The sequence below is a fragment of the Entelurus aequoreus genome, linkage group LG12, assembly GCF_033978785.1.
Source record: "Entelurus aequoreus isolate RoL-2023_Sb linkage group LG12, RoL_Eaeq_v1.1, whole genome shotgun sequence".
NCBI classification, from domain to species: Eukaryota; Metazoa; Chordata; class Actinopteri; order Syngnathiformes; family Syngnathidae; genus Entelurus; species Entelurus aequoreus.
Window position 1 is genome coordinate 23,930,253 of NC_084742.1, and position 27,053 is coordinate 23,957,305.

Below are 27,053 nucleotides of genomic sequence, written 5' to 3' on the forward strand. Positions count from 1 at the left end.
ATGTGAATGAATGAATGACAGGGTGCTTCATATGAAATTGTATTAATCTTAGTTATAGAATGAGAACACAGTAGATTTCCCTTCCAGTTCTTGGTGCTCAGCATTAATACTTGTTTTGCAAAGCAGGAAGTAGTCAATTAAAATCCTGTTCATAGTTGAGGTAGCAAAGTCTACAATTTTAATGATCTTTAAAAAATAATAATAATAATTGAACACCATGAATTCGTTTTGGTGAAAAACATACATCAAAATAAATTCGATTTTGATTTACAAAGTATAAAAATAGTTTCACATAAATTAAATTAGATTTTGTCTTGGGGACGGGGTGCGGTCACCAGGAGCCTTGTTTCACGACTATATTTATTTTACATGAACATGACGTCTTTTAATGAACTAAATGACTGTAAAAAAAAACCTCTTTAATGTTTTTTTCCTCTCATTTAGATAAGTGAGGTTTAAAAAACGAGTCTACGTCGGCGACCATGGCCAGAATTGATGCGGTTCAAAAGATGTAGTAGCACAAAGTCCCACTAGGTGTCAGCATTCACAAAGGCATGTCAAAACTAGATGTGTTGTGTTTACTCTACTTTTTTGTGCATACCATGTTATATATTAAAAAAAGTAAAGAACGTAATGTCTTACTAAGCTCTAAAAGAAAACAACAGGCTGTTCCAGTGTAGAGGAGACAAGAAGACAAGTGGGAGTGGAGCAAGGATGGAATGTCCAAATAGTTGGGATGGGGGAGGAGCCAATGCTGGGAAGAGGATGTTCTTCTAGAAGGACTTGTGACTCACTCATTCTCTGATTGGTGGACTCAGGAGCAGGACCTTTGATACCTGGAGGATGACTTTGCTGACCACCTTAAAAGAAAATATCTGATTCTGGATCAAACATGAAAAGGGCCGACCGCTGAGAACCGAGTTTGAGTAAGTGCAGATTTTTCAGTGTCACGTGACTGAAGTGGAGGCTGCTGGTTGGACGACCCTGTTGGCGCCACAATGAGCAGAGATGGCGAAGTGGTCTGTTCAGGTTGGCTCAGGAAATCTCCACCAGAGAAAAAGCTACGCCGTTACGTGAGTACAGGTCGGAAAAGTGTATGGGAATGTCTGAAAGTGTACTTTGTTGAGTTGAGCAAATGTCTTCCTTCACCAGGAAAACAAACACACACTGCTGTGTCAGGCTATGCTGACTGGTTTTACATTCCAGTAAAGACACACACACTCACTCTGCATATCTGGCATGCCTGGCCAATGAGTCGTGTTAGTCTCCATCATTGTTGTGTTCAGAAATAACGGTTTCTGTCCAACACTTTGAGGAGTAAAAGTATTTTTCCGTGCTTGTGTGTATCTTTTCATGTTGGTGATGTCTGACATGCAGACAAACACTGTCTGCTCAGCTGTGTACTGTCACTGTCAACGCACACACACACAGAGCCTTGTGACGGCTGCAGCAGAAATGTGTGTTCATGCTAAGATTTGGACCAAAGTTCAAGCGGCGTACACACTCCCTATTGTGTGTGTGTGTGTTATGCAATCCATTGTAATCGCTCTCAGCTGGGCCCTCTTGGAAAATTTGCAAGGACTTACCTCCAAAGCATCTGGAAAACAACACACACACAAAAGCCCGGAGTTGTATTCCGCATGGATGGGACAGGAAGTGGTGGAACACGTGTCTAAATAAGCAAATGGAAGGTTTGCCGTTAATTTTGGTTCGGAGACCGGATGGAGGAAGTGTTTTTTTGGGGGGGAGGCATTGTTTCCACTTCCTGTTGGGGTCAGGGGTCAAAGAGAAAACAAAAAGAACAGGAAGAATGATGAGAGGAAGTGTTCAATCACTCGGATTAACAACATCGTAGATTATTAGCTGTTGTCGTGGCAGCTCTCATGGCTCTCTCTTATAGCATCGACATGCTGCTTGAAGATCGTCAAGCCGAGCTCAAGTCCTGTCCCACTACTTCCTTTTCCTGTGTGTGTTTGGCGAAACATGGGGGGAGGAATGTTGTTGTGCACATTGATCACATAAACACACAGGAGTTAGTGATTTATGAAGGTTTCCCACTGTAGGCCTGGAAGAGGCGTTGGTTTGTGCTGCGTAGCGGCCGGCTGAGTGGTGAGCCTGACGTTCTGCAGTATTACAAGAACGCACATTCCCGTCGGCCCATCAGAACCATAAACCTGAGCATGTGTGAGCAGGTACCCTCACACACACACACACAACACATCTCGTTCTCCTGCCAGGAGAGGTTTCATCTCTTTCGGTCCTGCAGGTGGACGCCGGCTTGTCGTTCACAAAGAAGGAACTGGAGAAAAGCTTTGTTTTTGATGTAAGGACGGGGGAGAGGACGTGGTACCTGGTGGCTGAGTCTGAGGAGGACATGAATCACTGGGTGGCCTCCATCTGCCTGCTGTGTGGCTTCAACCCAACAGACGAAGGTGGAGGACCGAGGGATGGAAAATCTTAGTGACATACATTTCATGTTAATGTCAACCATTTTGTTCTTCCAGTACATGATGGCGTTCCCGTCTCCAGCACTTCCCCTGGCATTACTATTGCCACGGTAACGGTCTCTGGTGCCCCCTACGAGCCTGTCGGAGTGCGCCCCCAGGTGATGGAAGGTGGCAGTGTGGAGGATTACATGTGGCTAGCGCAATGTCGAACCCACATCAGGTTAGGTCTCCCTCAGCTATTTTAGTTGCCATGGCGATAAGCATAGCCCTTCAAATACATTTGCTTTTGTCCTGCAGGCCTCCACAAGGTTCCTCCACCTCTCTAGATAGCGACAGTGGCGACCACCTCTTTCCTACTCCCTCTATCGCCTCTTCCTCCTCTTCGCCCTCGCCCTCCCAACTTCCCACCAGCCTCCCTCCGCCTTCCTCCGGCTCTCGGACGGCGCCGTGGACATCTGTTGCCACAACAGATGCCCTTAGCCAGTCTCTGAACTCTAGCATGAGTCCTTACCTCCAGAGAGCAGGCGAGAGACCTCGATGTCACCCCTCTCCACATCCAAGGAAGCATTCACTGGATTTCCACCTGCGCCCCGTGGCAATCGCTGCCTCCAGTGGCTACCAGATACCCCGCCCGGCAGCCGCACATCAGCCACCCCCCCCTCTGCACCCCTACTCCACCCCTAGTGTGGACTCCTTAATACAGGCTGAGCTTTTCACCTCCACCCCGACTCCTCCACCGCGCCCGCCTAAGCCCATTGCCATGGCAGCCATCGGTGAGAGTCTGACGAACGGGCAGGGCTCTGAGTCGGGGCTGAGCCCTGGAAGCGTGGAAGTTGCCGGGGGAGTGACCAGGAGTAACTCTGCCACCACACCTAGACGTGAGTTTGTCCACTAGAGTGGAGAAGGCAAGGCAAGGCAAGGCAACTTTATTTGTATAGCGCTTTTCATACACAAGGCAGACTCAAAGTGCTTCACAGACAACAAAGTGAAATGAAAGAAGATAAAAGCAAAATTAAAATGCAGACAATAAAATAAAAACAGTGCGGACGTTAAGAGTTAAAAGATTAAAAGATTTAGCTGAAAGCTAAGGTGAACATAAAAGTCTTCAGTCTAGTTTTAAAAGTAGTCAGAGTTGGGGAGAGTCTGACATATTCAGGAAGTTTATTCCAGCTATTTGTTGCATAGTGACTGAATGATGCGCTCCCTTGATTTGAGTTTACTCTGGGAACCGCTAACAGATTGGTCTCAGAAGATCTTAGTGATCTAGAGGGCTTATATAGTGGGAGCATATCGGTGATATACTTCGGCCTTAGACCATGTAGTGATTTATATGTGAGCAGGAGGATTTTGAAATCAATTCTCTGATGTACAGGGAGCCAATGTAAGGATTTAAGAATTGGTGTAATGTGCTCACATTTTTTGGTCTTTGTTAGAACTCTAGCAGCAGTGTTCTGAACAAGCTGTAGCTGCCTGACAGTTTTTTGGGGAAGACCTGCAAGGAGACCATTACAATAGTCTAGCCTACTGGTAATAAAGGCATGTACAAGTTTTTCTAAGTCTTGAGCTGACATGAGCCCTCTAAGTCTTGTTACATTTTTGAGGTGATAGTAGGCCGATTTTGTTACTGATTTGATGTGACTGTCGAAATGTAAACCAGAAATGACCCCAAGATTGCTGGCTGTATTTAGAAGAACCTAAAGTGCATGCAGTTATCTCTCGCCACATCGCCATTCAAATACTGGGCCTTACCACATCACATTTTTAAGGGATATTTTACAACATTTTGGCCTACAGTAAGCTTTTTCAAGCATAAAAATGACTAAATTAACTTAAAATATCAATACCACAGTAGTATTGGCAACTAAAGGAGACCAAACCAATCAGAGTGCGCTGTTCACCAGTGTTGGGTTAGTTACTGAAAACCAGTAACTAGTTACAATTACTAGTTACTTTATTTCAAAAGTAACTCAGTTACTAACTCAGTTACTTACACCAAAAAGTAAGTAAGGCGTTACTGTGAAAAGTAACTATTTAGTTACTTCTTTTTTCCCCCTTTTTTTTTAAGGCTCCCATTAATGCCCTTTTAGCCTTCATTTCAGTACTGTTATTGCACTGGAGAATAATACAATCTGTTGATCAACTTGACATGCATTTGCATCACTGAACTCAGAAAGCAATGTGGTCTACATACAACACACAAAGGCAAAGATATGTTTCAAAGGGCCAATTTATTTCAGGCCAGAAAAAATTGACAAAACTATTTTAAATAGCTGCAACATAATGGCACTTTAACTTTAACTCTAAGTAGATAGGATCTTTGATCGAAGACACAACTTACATTTAACTAAAATGTTATTTTCTTTGTGCTCGACAAAAGAAAAGTATTGAGAATGTCTCCATGTGGTTAGAGTGTCCGCCCTGAGATCGGTAGGTTGGAGTTCAAATCCCAGCCGAGTCATACCAAAGACTATAAAAATGGGACCCATAACCTCCCTGCTTGGCACTCAGCAACAAAGGCTTGGAGTTGGGGGTTAAATCACCAAAATGATTCCCGGGCGCGGCGCCGCTGCTGCCCACTGCTGCCCACTGCTCCCCAAGGGGATGGGACAAATGCAGAGGACAAATTTTGCCACATCTAGTGTGTGTGTGACAATCATTGGTACTTTAATCTTTAATCTTAATCTTAATGTTAAAAAACTCGACTTCTGGCTTCGCCATGATGTCTTGTTAGTTGTTATGAGAGTAGCGTATGTGTGTGTGTGTGTGTGGCCCTTTAAGATATGACAGCATGAGAGGTGAGTGACGTCAGTGAGTGAGTGGGCGAGAGAGGTGAGGGAGCGGTGACAGTGAGTGCGTGTAGGTGCTCTAGCTTGCTGGATGGCTGCGTCCAATAAAGTCACAAAGTTGCAACAAACCGCCGGGCTCGTCATTCACCCTCAGCTGTAAAGACCCTCTTCCGGGTAAAGTGAAGGTTGTTAGACCCGAAGTACAGCTCTGGAGGAACGTACGTCTCCCCTGCGGGGAGGCGTGCTTTCTGTGGGTGGGGGAAAGCACGCCTCTTCTTTTCCACCGGAGCGCTCCAATAAAACACACTCACATCTTCAGTTTCTAGCCGATACTACAGAAAAATAACGTAAAATAACGCAGTAACGCATCATGCAGTAACGGTAACTGAGTTACTGTATATAAAAAAATTATGCGTTAGATTACTAGTTACCGCCGAAACTAACGGCGTTACAGTAACGCGTTACTTAGTAACGCGTTAGTCCCAACACTGCTGTTCAGTATTGTGGCCACTGATCGAATGCAGCTGAGACAGGCTCCAGCACCCCCTGCCACCCCGAAAGGGACAAGCGGTAGAAAATGGATGGATGGATGATTGGCTCAGCCCCAACGGGCATTATTATATTGCATTAAAACATTGTAAAGATGACTAAAGGGTGTTATTTCATGGATAGAGGGCTCTTATTATGTTGAATACATATTTAGAAGGTAGTAAACATATCTTACATCCTAGCTATGAAAATCAATCGATATTTCATACTTTGCGGAAGTCTGTTTATCGCGTTCATGTCCGGAATCAATTAACCGAGATAAATGAGGGATGACTGTACAGTTGATCCCTGCCTTTTCATTTTCGCACTCTCCATATTCAGAGATTTATTTTTTCTTCTTGAAGTTGTCAATATCTATTTATATATGGTATTTGTTTTTTTACGGTAACTTAAATAGAAAATGGTTTGATGGCGCTATCTGCAGGGGAAAGCTGGTGCTGCAACTGGGAATCCAGCAGAAGGTCCTGTCTCATAAGTCAATAAACTCAACATTTTCCAAGAGGAAGATGTTTTGACAAGACGTGATGTTGAGTAACTGCACGTTTTGTTAGTACAATGCTGTATACTGTAAGCCTGTAATAGTTTATTCCAGGGCAAAAAATATTTAAAATATGGTTAATAACTGAGAGGCATAATGTGGGGTTTAAAGGAGGGGTGTCATACTTATTAACTCCTTAACCCCCTCCTTAAAGTAACCCCCCACTACCACTCCACACAAAAAAAAAAGGACTGCATGGAACATCTTGAATACAGTACATGCAGAACAACACATTTCACTGGAAAGTCACTTTTCAAATTAAGTGGACCACATTAAATGATGTGGCGGATCAGATCTGGCGTTAAGTTTGTTTGACAAGTGTGGTTTAGAGCAGTGTTTCTTAACAGTAGACTCAAGGCCCATTGTTGGGCAGCGAACGCCCACTTGGGGGCCGCCAAAAAATATGTTTCCCAGCTCTTGTCCGAATGAATACTCAGTTGTAATACACTTTTCCACCACTTTCCATCCACTAAAAGAAACAGAAGAAGTCTAGAGCTAAAGTCATAGAGAAGTTTCTTAAGCGCAAAAATTGTGACTAAAGTGTTGATGCTGTAATTTTTTTTTCACTTTAATTGTTTTGACACTTTAGTTAAGAAACATGTTCATTATTGTTTATTGTATTAGCACAACATTATTGTATGTACATACATATATTTTTTTGTCAGTTATTTATGACTCCCTTCTTATGTAGGATATTTAGTTACTACTTATTTTCCAATCAGCCTGACCTAAGCCTTAGGTTTAAGTGTTAATTAAACAATAATCTCATATATCATTTGAGAAGGTTGTAAACTGTAAGTAGGTTATATATAATTATCGCATACTGTTAAAATCAATAGTAAGATGACTAATTCTGTGTTAATCTTTGAGTGGACCCCGGGTGCCTCTGTAGCGGAAGAATTGAGACCGGAGGTCCAAAAGGTTAAGAACCCCTGGTTTAGAGTATCAAAAATGCGTATGGGTATATTCATTATTTGCGGTATTTCACCAATTGCACGTAGTCTTAGAGCATAACCCCTGCGAGTAGCAGGGATCTATTGTAGGCCTATTGGTTTTCTTACACATCATTAGCTCTTGTTAGAAACCGGCTTTAGAAAGTGGCTGATGTTATGTATTAAATCCTCACCGCGTGGATTTGTTCCAGCAACAGAACAAGACACTTTGTCCTGCTCAAAGACTCTTAGCTTACAGTGATGCAGTGACGTGTTTGCTTCTGAAACACAAGTTTGTTGTGTTTGCACACTATTTGAGTTTGAGTTTGAGTTTATTTCGAACATGCAAGCATACAACATGATACATCACAATTTCCAGTTTCTCTTTTCAACATGTTCGAAAAGGAGTAGGAAGAAGCAGAGCTTATTTAATCCTACCCCTTTTCTTTTACGTAACAGTAGCTAAAACGTTGAATAGAGAAACTGGAAATTGTGATGTATCATGTTGTATGCATGCATGTTCGAAATAAACTCAAACTCAACTCAACTCAACTCAACTTTTGTTCACTTCCTGTTCTCAATTTATTCACAATATACTCCATAAGTAATCACAATAAAAATAAATAAATAATAATAATTGGTGAAGTAAGTTACATTTCATATGATGAGATAAGTAAGATTATTTTGAGAGTGAAAGAATGGATAAATGAAATAAATTCAGTATTCTTCTTCTTTGTACTTTGTAAACACTTTTAAGTCCTACTGAAATGAAATGTTTTTATTTAAACGGGGATAGCAGATCCATTCTATGTGTCATACTTGATCATTTCGCGATATTGCCATGTTTTTGCTGAAAGGATTTAGTAGAGAACAACGACGATAAACATCGCAACTTTTGGCATCTGATAAAAAAAAGCCTTGCCCCTACTGGAAGTAGCATGACGTAGTCAGTTGTTCGCCTCCTCATATTTTCCTATTGTTTACAATGCAGCTAGAGCGATTCGGACCGAGAAAGCGACGTTTACCCCATTAATTTGAGCGAGGATGAAAGATTCGTGGATGAGGACGTTAGAGTGAAGGACTAGAATGCAGTGCAATACATATCTTTTTTCGCTCTGACCGTAACTTAGGTACAAGCTGGCTCATTGGATTCCACAGTCTCTCCTTTTTCTATTGTGGATCACGGATTTGTATTTTAAACCACCTCGGATACTATATCCTCTTGAAAATGAGAGTCGAAAACGCGAAATGGACATTCACAGTGACTTTTATCTCCACGACAATACATCGACGAAACACTTTAGCTACGGAGCTAACCTGATAGCATCGTGCTTAACTGCATATAGAAACAAAATAAATAAATCCCTGACTGGAAGGATAGACAGAAGATCAACAATACTATTAAACCAGGGACATGTAAATACACGGTTAATACTTTCCAGCCTGGCGAAGGTTAACAATGCTGTTGCTAATGACGCCATTGAAGCTAACTTAGCAACCGTACCTCACAGAGCTATGCTAAAAACATTAGCTATCCACCTACGCCAGCCAGCCCTTATCTGCTCATCAACACCCGTGCTCACCTGCGTTCCAGCGATCGACGGTGCGACGAAGGATTTCACCCGATCACAGATGCGGTCGGCGAGACGGAGGAAGTTAAGCTGAGTTCGGCGGCTAACGCGTCTGCTATCCATCTCTGTCTTCCTGGTCGTGTTGCTGTAGTGCGCCGCTAATACACCGATCCCACCTACAACTTTCTTCTTTGCAGTCTCCATTGTGCATTAAACATATGACAAAAGATTCACCAACACAGATGTCCAGAATACTGTGGAATTATGAGATGAAAACAGAGCTATTTTGTATTGGATTCAATACTTCTGTTTCACTGGCTATGTCACGCGCATACGTCATCATCCAAAGGCGTTTTCAACCGGAAGTTTAGCGGGAAATTTAAAATTGCACTTTATAAGTTAACCCGGCCGTATTGGCATGTGTTGCAATGTTAAGATTAAGATTAAAGATTAAAGTACCAATGATTGTCACACGCACACTAGATGTGGTGAAATTTGTCCTCTACATTTGTCCCATCCCCTTAAGATTTCATCATTGATATATAAACTATCAGACTGCGTGGTCGGTAGTAGTGGGTTTCAGTAGGCCTTTAAGTTTGAAGAGTTTCTTGAAGTGGATCATATTAGTACATTGTTTGATTGCTTTGCTTAATCCATTCCATAATTTAATTCCACATACTGATATACTGAAGGTTTTAAGTGTTGTACGTGTGTAACTGCTGTGTACCCGTCCTGCCAAGAACCCACACACAGGCTGGATTGGATGATGTGGTTCTTTACTGGTAGCTGCAATGAGTGATCAGAACGCACATACACACAATATGTGGTTATCACCTCTGCTGTTTTCGATGTCATTAGCAGAGAACAGGAAGTCTACTAATAGCTTCCGGTTTGCGGTCATATTTACAGACTTTCAGGTACCAGCAGATGGCGCAATTGGACCTCTCATTGCATAACAAACCAATATACATATTTTAGCAGGAATTTCACTCAAATAATCAAAGTATTTCTTATACCCGTTACATACACCCCCCTGAAATTCTGCTAAATTTAGGAGTGCAACACTTGAGACAAAAACAAAAAAAATAAGTGCATTACTAGGAACAAAACTGGTGTGCATGTCAGTTCTAAAACTCTCTCAAAAAGGAGTGTGGAAAGAAATAATGTGATCAATCTCCTAACTAAACACAGACTCAGAGATGCCTATTACACCTCTGAAATGCAAAATGTTGTTCCTATAGCTTCAAGTACTACTTAGACTCTTCTTTGGTCAAATACTTTCATAACTCAAACTGAAATTGCATCTCTAAAGAACTTAAACAAGGTACTAACTGATACTGTGGACACAGAATCTTCATCTACTACTTGCTTATTCATCTGACAAATCAGGCGTTGTGGAGGGTTCATGGAACTACGATCCCTGAGACCATAACGGCCAGGCTGTGTGCAAATCGCTTGAGCTAAAGGGCCTGGAACGTCACTGTTCTGAAAGTCAGTGTCAAGAATGGCTGTCTCAGGAGCATCAGTGTCCGTGGGGGTCAATGTCTTGTTGAAGGTCTTTGTCAGGAGGAGCAACGTCTGTGGGGATATTGTCAGGAGGGGACATGTCAGTAGAGTCAGTGTCCAAAGGGGTCACATCTGGATGGATAGTTACGGAAGGGGCAACTTCTGTGTCAGTGACTATATCTTCAGAGCACTGTGGTGAGCCTTCCGCACCATTAACAGCAGCATAGTCAACATCTTCAGGGACTCACTGACTGTCCTGACTGGACGCGGTGACTGAGAGAGAGTCGGACTGAGCAGCATCAGACCTCCGGTCAAACGAGTCATCCTCCTCTTCAGAATGGACTTCCTCTTCTGAATGGACTTCCTCTTCACCCGTCCGCATCAGCCAGTTGACTGTACGTACATTACTGTCTTCCACCATATCAGGCACGTCAGGACATACATCACTTCCATGCGCAGCAACGTCACATTCAGAGTGCCCAGAGACATTGTCCAAGTCTCTGTCACATGGCAGGAAGCTAACAGAGAGTAGTAGATTCCGGTGAACGACTCTCTCTCTGCCTGTCAGGCAATCCTTGACTCTGTAGACATTGAGTTCAGGTCTGACTGAGATGACTTCATAAGGGGTCGACTCCCATTTGTCTGCAACCTTGCGTTTTCCTGGCACACCTCTGTTGGCAATCAACACTCTGTCTCCAGCGACGAGGGGTGAGCCCTTGACTTTGCGGTTGTACAGCTTGGCGTGGCGAGTCTGTTCCCTGAGACTGTTCCTCTTCACAATCTGAGCAGCTTCATGCAGATCCTTCTTCAGTTGGGACACAAAGTCTGAGTGACTGACAACAGCGTCATTGGTGAGAGCATGTTGAAACATGACGTCGACAGGGAGACGAGGGATTCTTCCAAACATTAAGTAGAAGGGTGCAAACCCTGTTGTCTCATGCTCTGCACAGTTGTAGCAGAAGGTAAGTTGCTGCAGCATTTGTGGCCACTTTGCTTTGGACTGAAGGGGAAGAGACCTGATCATATCTCCCAGGGTCCTGTTAAAACGCTCTGTGACACCATTTCCCATGGGGTGATACGGAGTCGTATGGGACTTATGTACCCCAGCCATCTCTAGAAGCTCCTTAATCAGTTTGCTCTCAAAATTGGCTCCCTGGTCCGAATGGATGCGCCGAGGAAAGCCATAAATTAGAAAGAAGTCATTCCAGAGACGACGAGCGACTTGCCTGGCAGTCTGATTCTTGCATGGGAAGGCGTGTGCCATCTTGGAGAAGTGATCGGTCACAACTAGAACATCCACAGACTTGTTCCCTTGCTCAGCAGTCCAAAAGTCTATACAGACCAACTCCATAGGCTCAGAGGTGACAATGTTCTTGAGAGGTGCACGGCTGTGTGGCTCGGGTGTCTTCCCTACTATGCAGCGCTGACAAGACTGAACATAGTTCACAACATCCCGTTCCATGCCACTCCAGAAGAATCGTTGCCTCACCAGAGACAAGGTACGATGCTGGCCTTGGTGACCTGCTGAGTCATGGAGACCTTGGAGGACTTTCTGCTTTAAAGAGTCTGGTACTATGAACTGGAGGATCTTCTTGTTCATCTGGGGATCTTTCCTTATCTTGTACAGCATGCCATTCTGTATGGTCAGTCTACTCCAATGCTTTAGAAGTTTGATCACACTATGTGACTCAACAGCTCGCTCACACCTGGCTCTTGTGTCTCTGTACAAAGTACATGGCCCTGCCTATTGTCTTGTCTTGCTCCTGTTGACCAACAAGCTGACTCTGAGGGAGTGCAGTGGACTGGTCTTCCTTCTGTAGAAGACTGAAGGCAGCGTCCGCCCCAATCATGCGACTCACACCTCCAGTGGACTGAGCACTGAAGATGGCAGCGACTTCCTCTGACGCAACTGAGCCTCTTGTGTTCGGTGAAATTGCCTCTTGCACTGGCCCGTCTGATGTTTCACGACCTTCATCCACAACAGCATGATAGTTGTTGGACATTCTGAACACCTCTTGCACGGTTCTGTCATTCACACCGTTGACTTGTTCCAACAGTGAGGCATAAGGTTCAGTGACAAGGCGATGACCCACACACGACTGGACAAATGGCTCACGGCTCAATGCGTCGGCTACGATGTTCTTTGGGCCGGGAATGTACTTCAAGTCGAAGTCATAAGCAGCAAGCTTCGCCACCCACCGCTGTTCACACGCGTCAAGTCTGGGTTTGGTCAAAATATATGTCAAGGGGTTATTGTCAGTCCATGTGGTGAAGTGTCTGCCTTTCAACCAGTGGCTGAATTTGTCGCTTACTGCCCATTTCAAGGCAAGAAATTCAAGTCGTTGCACAGGGTAGTTTAGCTGGGAGCGAGAGAGCGTTCTACTCGCAAAGGCGACAGGTCTAGCTACCTTTCCACCAGGCGGAAGTTGCGACAGGACAGCTCCAATCCCATCAAAGGATGCGTCGACAGCCAGAATGAACGGGGCATTGAAATCTGGGTGGGCTAGGGTGACACTTGTCATGAGGTCGTGTTTCAGTGTCTCAAACGCGGTCTGGCATGCGTCGGACCAATCAGCAGGAGTCAGCTTCAGAGGACCTCCTTTCTTCACAGGTTTGCGACCTTTCTTGCGCTTGCACTGAGCACTAGGTTCAGCTGTGAGCCTGAACAGCGGTTTAGCCTTCGCAGAACATGCCTCGATGAAACTTTGGTAGTACATCACCATGCCTAAAAACGATCTGATTTTACTAGGACAAGGTGTTTTACCATCAGATTCCATGATGTCTGCGACCTTTAGGTCATTTATGGCTCTGACTTTCTCAGGGTCTGTTCGAACTCCATCTTCACTGATGACGTGCCCGAGAAATTTCACATTCCTCCTGAGGAAGAAGCACTTCTTGGGTGTGAGCTTAAGGTTGTGCTCCTTGAGGCGGGCAAATACCATCTGCAGGCGTTTGAGTGCAACTTCTTCTGTAGGTGCAAATACCATCAGATCGTCGAGGTAACACAACAGGCTCGTGAAATTCTCGTCACCGAATATTGACATCATCATCCTCATGAAGGTAGCTGGACTGTTGCATAGGCCCTGAGGGAGACGGTTATATTCATGAAGTCCAAAGGGTGATGAGAATGCTGTATACTTCTTGTCATCAGGGTTCAAGGGGACATTATAGAAGCCTGATGTCAGGTCCATCGTGGAGAATAGAGCATTTCCACCGAGTGCGGCTAGAGCATCTGCTTGATGCGGCAGTGGATAGGCATCCTTCACAGTTCTTGCGTTGAGCCATCTGAAGTCAGTGCATACTCTGAGGTCTCCATTCCGCTTCCATACGAGAACGAGTGCAGATGCATATTCACTGCTCGACTTTTGAATAATGCCTTTTTCCTCCATCTCATTCAGAGTCGTTCTCAGTTTCTCATATTGGCTTGGTGGTATGCGCCTGTATGGTAGACGGAACGGCTTGTCATCAACAAGGTGGAAGCGATGCACAAACTCTTTGGCCTCTCCGCAGTCCATCTTGTGTCTGGAGAAGATTGACTCATATTCTTCAATAATGTGAACAAGCTTGTCTTTCCACTGCAGTGACACTTCGCATGACTTCAGATCAATGTCTTGAAGGCCCAGAGTCTCCAGTGCACGCACCATGTCCTCTTCTGACCTCAGATGCACATCTTCGCTCTGCACACACTGCATGTTGCACTTGACCTCCTCTGCTTTGGGTAGGTCCTCCACTGCGATACAGGGGGACACATCTGCGATCTTGGTGTTCCTTCTCAACACCACAGTTCTGTCTGTAGGGTTAATGACTTTAACGGGCACCCATCGATCTCCCCAAAGTGGAGTAATAACCCTTCCAACAAGGATTTGTTTGGGTCTGGCTTTAGACTGGGTCGGCTCAACGACCACAGTACTGCCTACTGACATCACAGCTGACTCAGGTAACTTGCCCCAGACAAGGTGCTCACTCTGTGGTTTCAGTGTTACACAACTCTTGACTTTCACTGTTCCCACCTTATCTGGAATGCATTCACCTCTCCATCTCTCTGTGTTGGACAGTAGTGACAAGAATTGGCAGTGGTCATCAGTCTGACCATTGTCGGGCGAGGAAACAAGCCTCCAGTAGCCGTCAGTGCTCTTCAGTTGAGTTAGGATATGCTTGATAGCATTGCTGCCAAGGATAATTGCTTCTGTCTGGCCAGGTACAACCATTACCGGAACGATCATCCTGCATCCATAAATGGTAACATCAAGGTTATACATCTCTTTGGGGGAAACGCGGTGTCCATCGCAGCCTACAATGACATAATCATCAGCTGTGTCCTTTGTCATGTTAGGGCATTGCTGCAGCAGGGACTCAACAGCAGACTCACTTATTGTACAGGCCATTGACCCGCTGTCTAACAGTGCTTTGAACGTGGGGCCATTCTTTACAAGTACAGGCGTGTAGAACAGGCTACCAGTCTCTGCTATTCTCTGGGATCCCTGAAATATCAGTTTCTTGGGTGAGATTACTGTACTGCCACTATAACTGCTGTGCGACTCATAGAGGGATTCAATATCAAGCATGTCGGGCTTCTCATAACTGGTTGGAGGTTCAATTAGCTGATCTGCACAGTCCTCCCCTGTGTGCAGATCGGTCAGTTTTCCTGAGGCTGTGGTGTGGTCCTCCTCGCTGGACAGTCACAACGTGAATGGCCTGGAGCATAGCACTTGAAGCAAAGCCTCTTCTCCCGGCAATGAGAGAAAGCACTGTGACCTTCATCTTTGCAAATAATGCATGACATGTCAGTGAACCTGTCAACTTTGTTCTCAAGACACCTGGGTGGAGCTCGCTTCCTCACTTGTGACTGGTTAGAGGTCCCACACAGCAGAACCTTTTCCAACATAGCCATCACCTCCGCTAGGGGGACATACTGAGGGCTCTGGGTTTGAGGTGGCTTGTGACCACTGTGGTCAAGGGCTGGACTATGGCTCACCTCAGCTGCGTGTACTGCGATGTCCATCCTCTTCACAGTGTGTACTGGGGGAGTTGCTTTGCAGCTCATCTCAGCATGGTGCTCGTTCAGCACCTCCAGTACTTCACACGCTGACCATTTGTCGATTGTTTTGGATCTGAAAGTGAGGGCCAGGTCTTTTCAGGGACAGTTCCGAATAAACATGCGAGTCACCTCTGTTTCAGGGTTGTCCAGCGTCTTGCCCTGCTCTCTCAGACAGTCAATGGCGAGGTCAGCTGCTCTGTTCAGTCTCAGCCAGTAGTCATAGGGGTCTTCCTGGTCTTTAGGCAAAGTCGAGTAAAAGTCAGCTAAGGGGACAGAAGAGTACCTAGTACAGCTAAAGTGTTTCCTAAGTAGACCATAAATCAGGTCGGGCTGAGCATACATGTCAATATTACTGTTCCTAATGCCGAACTTTACCACATCATTAGCTTTTCCCCTCAAATGCATAAGGATCTCCTCAGCCTGCTCTTCAACTCTCACATTACTCCTCTTAATGAATGTTCTCATCAGATCTTCCCATTCATGCACCTTAATTGAATCCGACCCATCTCCTACAAATGATGGTGGTTCCTTAACCTTCCTCTGTGTGACAACCTGAACCTGAGATACATCAGACACATGGCTAGGCTGACTCAGTGTGCTTGTTACATTCTGTGTGAAAGTTGAATCAGGAGTTACAGTGTTATTTGGCTACATACGCGACATGATGCTATCAGCTAACTGTTGACCTATCTCCTGAATGACAGTCCTCATCTGGTCAGCTACACACTCAGAGACGCTACCAATAGGATTTGGTGTAGACGTGACTTGAGGCAAATAAGAGCTAGTGCGCTGGTTAGCTGCATTATGTACGCTAGCATTGGAAACTGCCTCTAATGAGGGCAAACTAACACCTGGGGCAGGACTATCAACAGAAAAGGGGATGGGAGTAAGCATACCCCTGCCTCTGCCAACTTGAATGGGTGTGCCAAACTTTGGGAAAAGTGGATTACTCTGAAAAGACATGCTTCAAAAATGTCTGCCACAATACAGTACAGTCCACCCCACTTTGTGAAATAATCAATAAGAAAATGGCAAATAGAATCAAAATTATACAATAAATCAGCAGCCAGTGTGACACGTTACTGTTATGCCACATAAAATGATCTGTGCCGCTGTGACACACTATAATGAGCTTCACTACAAAATATGCTACCCTTGCAAACTGTGAACACACAAATACTGTGAACCAATGGCTTCATGGAGCGATGTGGTAGGCAGGACGGTCACCGGTTCGACGAACTTGATAGAAGTCTCAGGTCACGGCACCAATGTAACTGCTGTGTACCCGTCCCGCCAAGAACCCACACACAGGCTGGATTGGATGATGTGGTTCTTTACTGGTAGCTGCAATGAGTGATCAGAACGCACATACACACAATATGTGGTTAGCACCTCTGCTGTTTTCAATGTCATTAGCAGAGAACAGGAAGTCTACTAATAGCTTCCGGTTTGCGGTCATATTTACAGACTTTCAGGTACCAGCAGATGGCGCAATTGGACCTCTTATTGCATAACAAACCAATATACATATTTTAGCAGGAATTTCACTCAAATAATCAAAGTATTTTTTATACCCGTTACACGTGCATACAAATGTTTTAAATTACATTTCTCTCTAAGATTATATTTCTCCTCTTTTTTTGAGAAGAATTGTTGTATATTCTTGGGTAGCAGGTTATAGTTAAGTTAAGTTAAAGTACCAATGATTGTCACACACACACTAGGTGTGGTGAAATGTGTCCTCTGCATTTGACCCATCCCCTTGTTCACCCCCTGGGAGGTGAGGGGAGCAGTTTGCTTTGTGTATAATTTTAGCTGTTTGCAAATTCACTATGTCGTGGAGTTTCAGTATTTTTGATTCAATAAATAAAGGATTTGTATGTTCTCTATATCCAACATTATGTATTATTCTAACTGATCTTTTTTGTAACACCATTAATTAATGAAGTGTACTTTTGTAATTATTTCCCCATATATCTGCACAATAACTCAGATATGGTAACACTAGTGAGCAGTAGAGAATATGAAGTGATTTGTGGTCTAGAACATGTTTTGCTTTATTCATTATTGATGTGTTTCTTGCTACTTTATGTTGTATATTTTTTACATGAGATTTCCAGTTCAATTTATCATCAATCATTATACCTAGAAATTTGGTTTCATTTACTCTTTCAATTTCTATTCCGTCTATTTGTATTTGTGTTTGACTTTCTCTTCACTGTTACCAAATAGCACTATTAGCTTAGCTTAGCTTAGCTTAAAGAAGGCACAGAAGTCATTGTGGGAGTTTGAAGATTATCCAGTGAGCTTCCGAAACAACTTGTTGATCTTGTCTTCTTGTATTTTCTAGGCTGTGAGTCTCTGACGCTGTCTCGCTCGCTCTCAGACAGAGCGAGCCTGTTTGACTTCAGCGATAGCTTCAACAGCTACTTTGTGAGTGTCACACACCTGTCTCGGAAAATCCTAACTTTCTTTTTCTGAATTCTAATTTTCCTACACAATGCTTAGCTTGGCTGCAAAACAAACGCGGTGGTGGGTGTGACATCATCACACCTGCACGTCCCCACTTTAGCCGACAGTGTTGCAATCACTCCTCCACAGTAACGTTTCACAAACGTTCATAACAAAAAGCTCTAGATCAGGGGTGTCAAACTAATTTTAGATCGAGGCCACATTGAGAAAAATCTACTCCCAAGTGGGCCGCACTGGTAAAATCACGGCATGATAACTTGAAAATAAAGACAACTTCAGATTGTTTTCTCTGTTTATAAATAGAACAATCACATTCTGAATATGTACAAATCATAATGTTTTGGGGGTTTTTTTACACTTACATGTTGCGGTTAATAGTATTATATCTTTATTTGTCGTTATTTATACTTTCTGAAAAAATAATGTTCGTCAGTCAAATCATTGTTGTTAATTTTCAATCTATCAAGAAAAAAAAAATGATATCAAAATCAAATTACAGGATGTCATTTATGTAGTTTGCTCGTTTTCCTCGACTGGTGCACTAACATCATATGTTTTTTTTTTAAACATACAGTATGTAGCATAATCTACAAAGAATTGCTATTGCGACATCTCGTGGACACATTTACAACAGCAGTTTCTTTCATTCAAAGATTTTGGCTTATTTTTATACTTAGCAAATTCATCCCGTGGGCCGGATAAAACCTGTTTGCAGGCCTGATTCGGCCTGCGGGCCGTACGTTTGACACCCCTGCTCTAGAAAGACCCAACAAATATCTGAAAACTAAATAAAAACATGCCATTTATTTTAGGCCATAGTTTCTTCACACACGATACAGATAGCAGATAAAGGGGTGGCATTGGGGTTTGGAAATACCCCGATTGATCAGCATCGGGCCCATTTCCGTAAAAAAGTATGTGATCGGCTAAAGCTGATTGTCTTTCATGCCGATCATAAAAACGGCTTCCCTCTCACCTGATACTTAATGCTATTTATTTTTGGCCCCTCGGCTGACAGAGGCAGCTATCGTATGTCCATACACTGTGCTGATCTGCGCCCCTAAGTTATTAAACATCACCTACATTGCGGCAAATAAACTGCATTTCTTACAAGTTTTATTATCACCGAAGGGCGAGGCTAAACCTGTTATTCACCGAGTAAGAGTAAGAGCTCATCGCTAAACTAGCCGCTAAGATAGCTTGCAACACCACAATAAATAAGTTCTTCGATGGAAAGTAAGCAGATGAGTACGCAGGTAAGTACAGATTGATCCATATAGCATTACTGTCAATACCAAGTGTTGTTTCGGTATATGATCGGTACTAGAGTGATTAGGTTGATATTTTGATTTTATAATATATTATTATAATTCATATTATTTATTACTATTTTATATTTATATTATTTATTATTATTTTACATGTATATTTATTTTATATTTTTATTTTTTGTTGTTGTTTTTTGTTAACGTTTACAAATTCAGGGGGAAAGTCTGTACACACGAGGACTTTGAGGGGCGGGAAACTAAGACTTTAAAACATTAGTAGCCTTTGTTTAGTTATTGTGCACTACTGACTTTGTTTTGCTCAAACAATTGTATGTAATAAAAGAAAATAAGGAACTGTTTAAATATTGTTGTGATATTGTTACACTGTCATCCTGTGTTTGTTTATGATTATAATTGTTTTTAAAATTTGAAAATCATAGAGTGATCTAGAATATTTCAAAGTAAAAAGTATTCAAACTTCACAATTTTACAGTACTTTAAATCCATATTACCATGTAGAATATATTCTGCGCAATTCAAGCAGAAATTGATCATTGATACACAATTCTGGCAATGTTAGACTACAACGGTGTTTGCAAGTAATATATGCAAAAGTCATATATTGCATGAGCAAAATGAAGTTACTTACAAACTGTTACTTGGACAATGTCACCTGCAAGCGCTTGTTGCAGGTAACTGAGTCAGCACCTTTTGAGGAAAAGTACAATCAAACATTCCACCATGGGGCCTGAGCATTTAGTTTGATGCTCATCATCGTCTGTGCAGGTGAAAAACTAACGTCAGCTCCAACATTTCACGAGAAAATGAATAAGGACGATCCACAAAAGTAATGCACTTGAATTTTACAACTTGTTCCATCAGATCGTTCTTTGTTTAGTTTATGGTTTTCTTCAAGTGTTTTTGGGTTCAGTTCCTGTTTTGCGCTCTTCTTTTTGGTTAAATTTCCTGTTTTGTTTGTATTTTGCTTTCAGTAGCTTTACTCTCTTTCTGAGCGTTTCCCTCCTCACCTGCTCTGTCTCACCTGGTGTTAGTGGGCTATTTAAATCAGTCTCCCTGCTTTGTTGTTTGTGGGATCATTCCAACAGTTTAGTGTCTTGATTGTCAGAGTTTAGTATTATTTTTTTTGTAGTGATGGTCAGATGAAGCCTCTTGAGGCATTGAACCACTTGAGCCAATTCGTCCGAGAATTTCTCGAAGCATCAATACATGCAAACAGCTGCATCTTTAACCACTTAAAATGTGATGCATTGAATTGTTGCGTTTATTACGGCGCTATGAATCACAATAAATATTTGACGAAATGGTTATGCTTGTTAAATTAAAGTATAATAACAGCTGTTTTATGTGTTATATATGTACATATATATGTATTGTGTGTTTGTGTTTCTGCCAACATGGTAGAATCATATGATAGGACAGGTTGTATGTTTTTCTGTCACCTTGAGGAGACATAAAGAGGAAGATGACACTATAGTATTACTTAGACAATGATGTACAGAACATGAGATTTAGTTCATTTTAATTTTTGTTTTTAGGTGATTCTTTTTTTTTCTTTTTTGACAAAACCTCTCCATCGTCCAGCTATGGATTTCTGGTAGCTGGTTAAAAACAATGAATACAGACTGCGTTAGTTTATTAAATGTAATGCTTACAGTGATAAACTCATTCGAATAGTGATGTTGCTGAGAATCGAACCCACGTCTTGTGGTATAAAATGTATTATGTACTACCAAAGATCTGCTGATGTTGTTAATACAATTTACCTGTTTAATATTCATAGTGGTAACCGGTTTGGATCAAGTCTAGCGTCATTCTTTTATTCTTTTTAAATTTTAAAGACTATTTTTATTCTCAATCCATATTCCGAGCTGACCACAGCGCTCATAAACCCACATTTTCAATAGAGGAGTTGTTGAATTTCCCAGCAAATCTGAACCGCGTCTCCAAACAGTCACGTGGTACAACTTTGCAGCGAGGCTTCACACGTCATCATGTCCGACTCTTACCCTACATGAAGCAAGACTCGCTTCGCAGAAACGCCCCTAACATAACTCAACACACGCCTCGAAGCCTCGGCACAATTCGTACCATCACTAATTTTTGTCCTTTTTGCTTTGCAGTTCTTTCTTGTTGTCTCTCCTATAGCCATTTTTTCACGCACAGTTTCCCTGTGCTTGTTTAGTACATATTCCTGTTACACTGTTACTTGGATTTTTGTAATTTTGGACATTAAACACTTCTGAACCTGCTAATTTACATTGTATTCATCATATAGATGGCAACCAAGGTAATCAAAAAGGTTAACCAACGAACGAGATTTCTCTACAGAATTTCCTCTCTGGTCAACAAAAGCACCTTGAGGATTCTGGCGGGAACTCTCGTTCAACCCTTTTTCGATTACGCATGCACCTCCTGGTACCCTAGCACCTCCAAAACCCTCAAATCTAAACTCCAAACATCTCAGAACAAGCTAGTCAGGTTACTTCTAGACCTCCACCCCAGATCCCACCTCACTCCTACCCACTTCTCTAAAGTGGGCTGGCTCAAGGTGGAGGACAGAGTTAAACAACTTGCACTGAGCCTAGTCTATAAAATCCGCTACACCTCCCTGATACCGAAGTACATGTCAAACTACTTCCTTAACGTAAATGACCGTCATAACCACAACACCAGGGGGTGCTCCACTAACCACGTTAAACCCAGATTCCGAACTAACAAAGGTCTTAACTCATTCTCTTTCTATGCCACATCAATGTGGAATGCGCTCCCAACAGGTATAAAAGAAAGGGCATCTCTATCCTCCTTCAAAACCGCTATAAAAGTTCACCTCCAGGCAGCTACAACCCTAAACTAACACCCTCCCCGGATTGCTAATAATCAAATGTAAACAATCAAATGCAGATTCTTTTTCTTATGCCTTCTGATCTCTCTCTCTCTCTCTCTATGTCCACTACTTGATGTCCATATCCCCACCCCACCCCCCCTCCACACTCCTGATTGTAAATAATGTAAATAATTCAATGTGATTATCTTGTGTGATGACTGTATTATGATGATAGTATATATGATAGTATATATCTGTATCATGAATCAATTTAAGTGGACCCCGACTTAAACAAGTTGAAAAACTTATTCGGGTGTTACCATTTAGTGGTCAATTGTACGGAATATGTACTTCACTGTGCAACCTACTAATAAAAGTCTCAATCAATCAATCAATCAATCAATTCTAATTAGCATCAGAGATTTGACATGCATGGTGATGTAATATGACTGTGAGGCAAACACTGGAATGAGGTTTAATGTCTGCAAACATTGAACATATTTTGATTGTTGATTTATTGTGCATGTTTGTGTATGTGCTGTCAGTTGAATAAAGGCATGGTGCCACTGGGCAGTGTTTGCTCCGAAGACAACGACGCGGATGAAAATTACGTTCCCATGAACGCCGCCACCATCGAGCCCCCTCACCTGGCGCGGTCGGTAACAAGCCGCCGCCTCGCTTTTTGTAATATTAAGGCAGGAACCAAAAGGTCAGATAATCGTGTTGTCATGCTTTCAGACCCTCGGAGATACCCCACAATCACCAGGAGGCCAACTACGTTCCCATGACCCCTCTTGGCCCTCACCTCCCCGCTGCAGCTGACCCGCTGTCATTGGGGACACAGGTGCCCCCGGCTGCTCACACGGGCTTCCGTATACCCCCATTGATGCCCCTCACTGCCCCTCACCCAAGGGAGGGAGAGCTGGAGACGGTGCCGCCGCCCGTTCATCGCAATTTGAAGCCACAGCGCAGAGGTAGCCTGTTGGTCTTTCTGTCTCCACTGCAGACTGCATGGCTTAATGTCTTCTGTCTGTGTCTGCCAGTCAGACCAGCGCCCCTCAACATCCCTCCAGTGCAGCAGGACTGGCAAGAAGTCCCGCCCCCTGTACGCTCACCTGTTACTCAGACCTTCACAAGACCGTATGTATGTGTGTGTGTGTGTGTGTGTCTGTGTGTGTGTGCACGCTAAAAAATGCTTGGTTATTTTGGTAACCCAATTTATGGGTTGCTAGTGTTGAGTTAAATTTTGGAGTTATTTTTATGAAGAGCAACCAATTTTTTGGGATATAAGGGTATTATTTTAACTAAAATTCTGGGTTTTCAAAATTGTGAACCATTTTGGGTTGTTCTTCAATGAGGAACCCATTTTTGGGTAAGAGGCTTTTTTTAATTAAAAAGTGACTTTATTTTTTAAGGGTATTTTATAGGGGTGTGGGGAAAAAATCGATTAGAATTCGAATCGCGATTCTCACGTTGTGCGATTTAGAATCGATTCTCATTTTTTAAAAATCTATTTTTTTTCATATTATTTTTTATTTTTTGTCCAGGATGTACCCCGCCTTCCGCCCGATTGTAGCTGAGATAGGCTCCAGCGCTCCCCGCGACCCCGAAGGGAATAAGCGGTAGAAAATGGATGGATGGATTTTTTTTTTTTTTAATTAATTAATCCAACAAAACAATACACAGCAATACCATAACAATGCAATCCAATTCCAAGACCAAACCCGACCCAGCAACACTCAGAACTGCAATAAACAGAGCAATTGAGAGGAAACACAAACACAACACAGGACAAACCAAAAGTAGTGAAACAAAAATGAATATTATCAACAACAGTATCAATATTAGTTACAATTTCAACGTAGCAGTGATTAAAAATCCCTCATTGACATTATTATTAGACATTTATAAAAATAAAAATAAATTAACAATAGTGTCACAGTGGCTTACACTTGCATCGCATCTCATAAGCTTGACAACACACTGTGTCCAATATTTTCACAAAGATAAAATAAGTCATATTTTTGGTTCATTTAATAGTTAGGGGGACGGCGTGGCGAAGTTGGGAGAGTGGCCGTGCCAGCAATCTGAGGGTTACTGGTTCAATCCCCACCTTCTACCATCCTAGTCACGTCCGTTGTGTCCTTGGGCAAGACACTTCACCCTTGCTCCTGATGGGTCCTGCTGAGCGCCTTGCATGGCAGCTCCCGTCATCAGTGTGTGAATGTGTGTGTGAATGGGTGAATGTGGAAATACTGTCAAAGCGCTTTGGGCTCCTTAAAAAGGGGTAGAAAAGCGCTATACAAGTACAACCGTTTACCATTTACCATTTAAAACAAATTTACATTATTGCAATCAGTTGATAAAACATTGTTCTTTACAATTATAAAAGCTTTTTACAAAAATCTACTACTCTGCTTGCATGTCAGCAGACTGGGGTAGATCCTGCTGAAATCATATGTATTGAATGAATAGAGAATCGTTTTGAATCGGGAAAAAAATAGTTTTTGAATCGAGAATCGTGTTGAATTGAAAAAAAAAACATATCGAATCGTGACCCCAAGAATCGATATTGAATCGAATCGTGGTAGATCCAAAGATTCACAGCTCTTGTATTTTATTATGGATTAATTCTCATTAACATTATTTACAATCACACATCTTATGTACGTGAAAGACGTCCTTTAAAATGTACAATAAGTTCATGTTGGGTTTTTTATTTTTTTTATTTTATTAATCAGTCCAACAAAATAATACAATAATAATACAATTCCAATTCCAAAACCAAAGCCGCCCCAGCAACATTAAGAATAGCAATCAACAGAGCAATTGAGAGGACACACAAACATAACACAAAACAATCTAAAAGTAGTCAAACAAAAATGAATAATATCAACAACAGTATCCATATTAATAAGAATTCCAACATAGCAGTGATTAGAAATCCCTCATTTACATTATCATCAAATAAAAACATTTTAAAAATGAACAATAGTGTGACATTGGCTTACACTTGCATCGCATCTCATAAGCCTGACCACACATTGTGTCCAATATTTTCCACTGAGATAAAAGAAGTCATATTTTAGGCTCATTTAATAGTTAAAACAAATTTGAATAATGGATCCCATATTCCAATATTTGACTCATTATAACAAGTTCATGTTTATCTCATGTTTAACTCATTGTATGTGCATGTGTGTCTCAGCCCGTCCAGTCGTCGTACAGTCAGGCCCACCTCATCCCACAGTTCATATTCCTCCTCCGACTCTGATGATCTCGACGACAGCTACGTTGCCATGACGAACAGCAGTCTCAGCTTCAGCGCAGAAGAGCGTGTAAGTAAGCTTTCTCCCCTTTGTTTAGTTTTCCCCTCTGTTCAAATCTTTACCGTGTGTGTGTGTGTGTGTGTGTGTGTGTGTGTGTGTGTGTGTGTGTGTGTGTGTGTGTGTGTGTGTGTGTGTGTGTGTGTGTGTGTGTGTGTGTGTGTGTGTGTGTGTGTGTGTGTGTGTGTTACATGCAGTCTCTGAGGCTCACGCTACATCGTGCATCTGAGGGAGGAGTCAGCAGCCCATTGGTCAGGCGAGCCAGAGGCAGCAAACATGTGGAGTACCTGGACCTAGACCTCCACGTGGGACGAGTGACACCGACAAGGCAGGTAAGAAGGAACACTTTCCTTTTGCAAACTCGCAACATAATGGACACGACACAAACTTGTGTCGCTCAGAAACGCTGCACTGATGATAGCGGTGACAAGCTGGCTGGAGGCGTCGAGGAGCATGCCCGGGGAGAGCGAACTCGTGTGGACTACGTGGTGGTGGACCCCAAGAGGACCAAGGCCCTGAGGAATACCAGGGAGGCGTGGCACGATGGGAGAATGTCCACGGAGAAGTGCAAGGAGCACAGCTGAGAAGCCAAGTATGGTCGTTTCCGTGTCAACATCAATGGATCAAAACCTTATTTTGGTAGCCACGCCCAAATCTCAACACATCCAAGAGCATCTCTAAAGTAGATTTTAGCACATGGATTTTACTTTTCTTTCTGTGAATAAACAACACTGAAAACATCACTTAATGAGGTTCCAGAGTGACTTAAGCTGTCCCTTTTTGTTTTGAATTGAATCTCTCTCAAAAATTTTTTTTTTTGCTAAGTATACTAAGTATACATGGTTACTAAGAGCTAATTTTTAAAGTATAGTGTTGTTTTAAACCATTATGGTCGTCTATTTACCGAAAATGACATTAGTAATATTTCTGCCAAACATGGAAGGACCTCCATTACTGTGCCTTGTAATAGCAAACAGATGTTTGATTAAAAAAAATACCTGTATACAATTTTAAAACCTGCAGTGCACTGAGACCGTAGTACAGGCTATTCAACTGGCGTCCCGGGGCCAAATCCGAACCGGGAATGACACTGTATTACCCCCCCAAATTCAGGTCAAAATTTGGGAGAGACTACAGATTTTTTTGCAGCAAATTGAATATAACGAAAACACCTTAGCGCTTATAGAGGAACTTGGACAAACACATTGGCAGAGTCTTGCATTGACATTTTAACCTCCCAAAGCATCTACTGCAGTAGACTCATCTGTATTTTGCATAACTGGTCCGTCTTTTCTGAAATGTGCAAATCTGACAAGAAAATAGACCAAAAACTAATGTCCAGTACGAATGCCCCTGTGGTCTTCAGCTCTCTGGAAATGTGGTCCCTTGAACAATTTAGTTGAATAGCCCTGCCATAGAAAGGGAACCAGAAAGTGACAAATTTATTTTGCATTGTTTTGTGTGTGTAAACCTTACCTCCTTTTGCACTATTTCTTGTCTTTCTTTCCTATGCTTTGCATATTTATAGACTGTCACACTGATACTGAAGTTGCCTTTAATCTCATTGTACCTGTGTATAGTGACAATAAAAGGCCTTCTATTCTATTCTATAAAAAGTGGTTTGTGTTCACCTTTGTAGGTGTCTGGAATGGATTATTTGGATTTACATTCTTTCTTCTGAGAAACATTGTTTTGGACTTTAATGGACCAAATCCGAACGATGTAATAACAAAAACCATGGTACCACTGTACTCACTATTTTAACATGTTTACAT

At 42.5% G+C, this 27,053-nt stretch overlaps 1 protein-coding gene across 1 annotated transcript; it reads left to right on the forward strand.

Annotated features, from left to right (window-relative positions):
• The first annotated feature begins 814 nt into the window (after window positions 1-814).
• Window positions 815-26,871, forward strand: LOC133661803 (GRB2-associated-binding protein 1-like). Its single transcript, XM_062065271.1, has 11 exons — window positions 815-1,073; window positions 2,064-2,192; window positions 2,267-2,432; window positions 2,505-2,667; window positions 2,745-3,325; window positions 17,718-17,800; window positions 22,498-22,607; window positions 22,691-22,926; window positions 22,996-23,092; window positions 25,161-25,290; window positions 25,476-26,871. Exons 1-11 carry the CDS (start codon window positions 999-1,001, stop codon window positions 25,860-25,862), a joined length of 2,157 nt encoding a protein of 718 aa, XP_061921255.1. The 5' UTR covers window positions 815-998; the 3' UTR covers window positions 25,863-26,871.
• Window positions 26,872-27,053: the final 182 nt, after the last annotated feature.

Coding starts and splice junctions, on each gene's coding strand:
- LOC133661803 (XM_062065271.1), top strand. CDS start 999: ATGAGCAGAGATGGCGAAGTGGTCTGTTCAGGTTGGCTCAGGAAATCT. Junction 2,193..2,266: donor ACCTGAGCATGTGTGAGCAG/GTACCCTCACAC, acceptor TCGGTCCTGCAG/GTGGACGCCGGCTTGTCGTT. Junction 17,801..22,497: donor ATAGCTTCAACAGCTACTTT/GTGAGTGTCACA, acceptor ATGTGCTGTCAG/TTGAATAAAGGCATGGTGCC.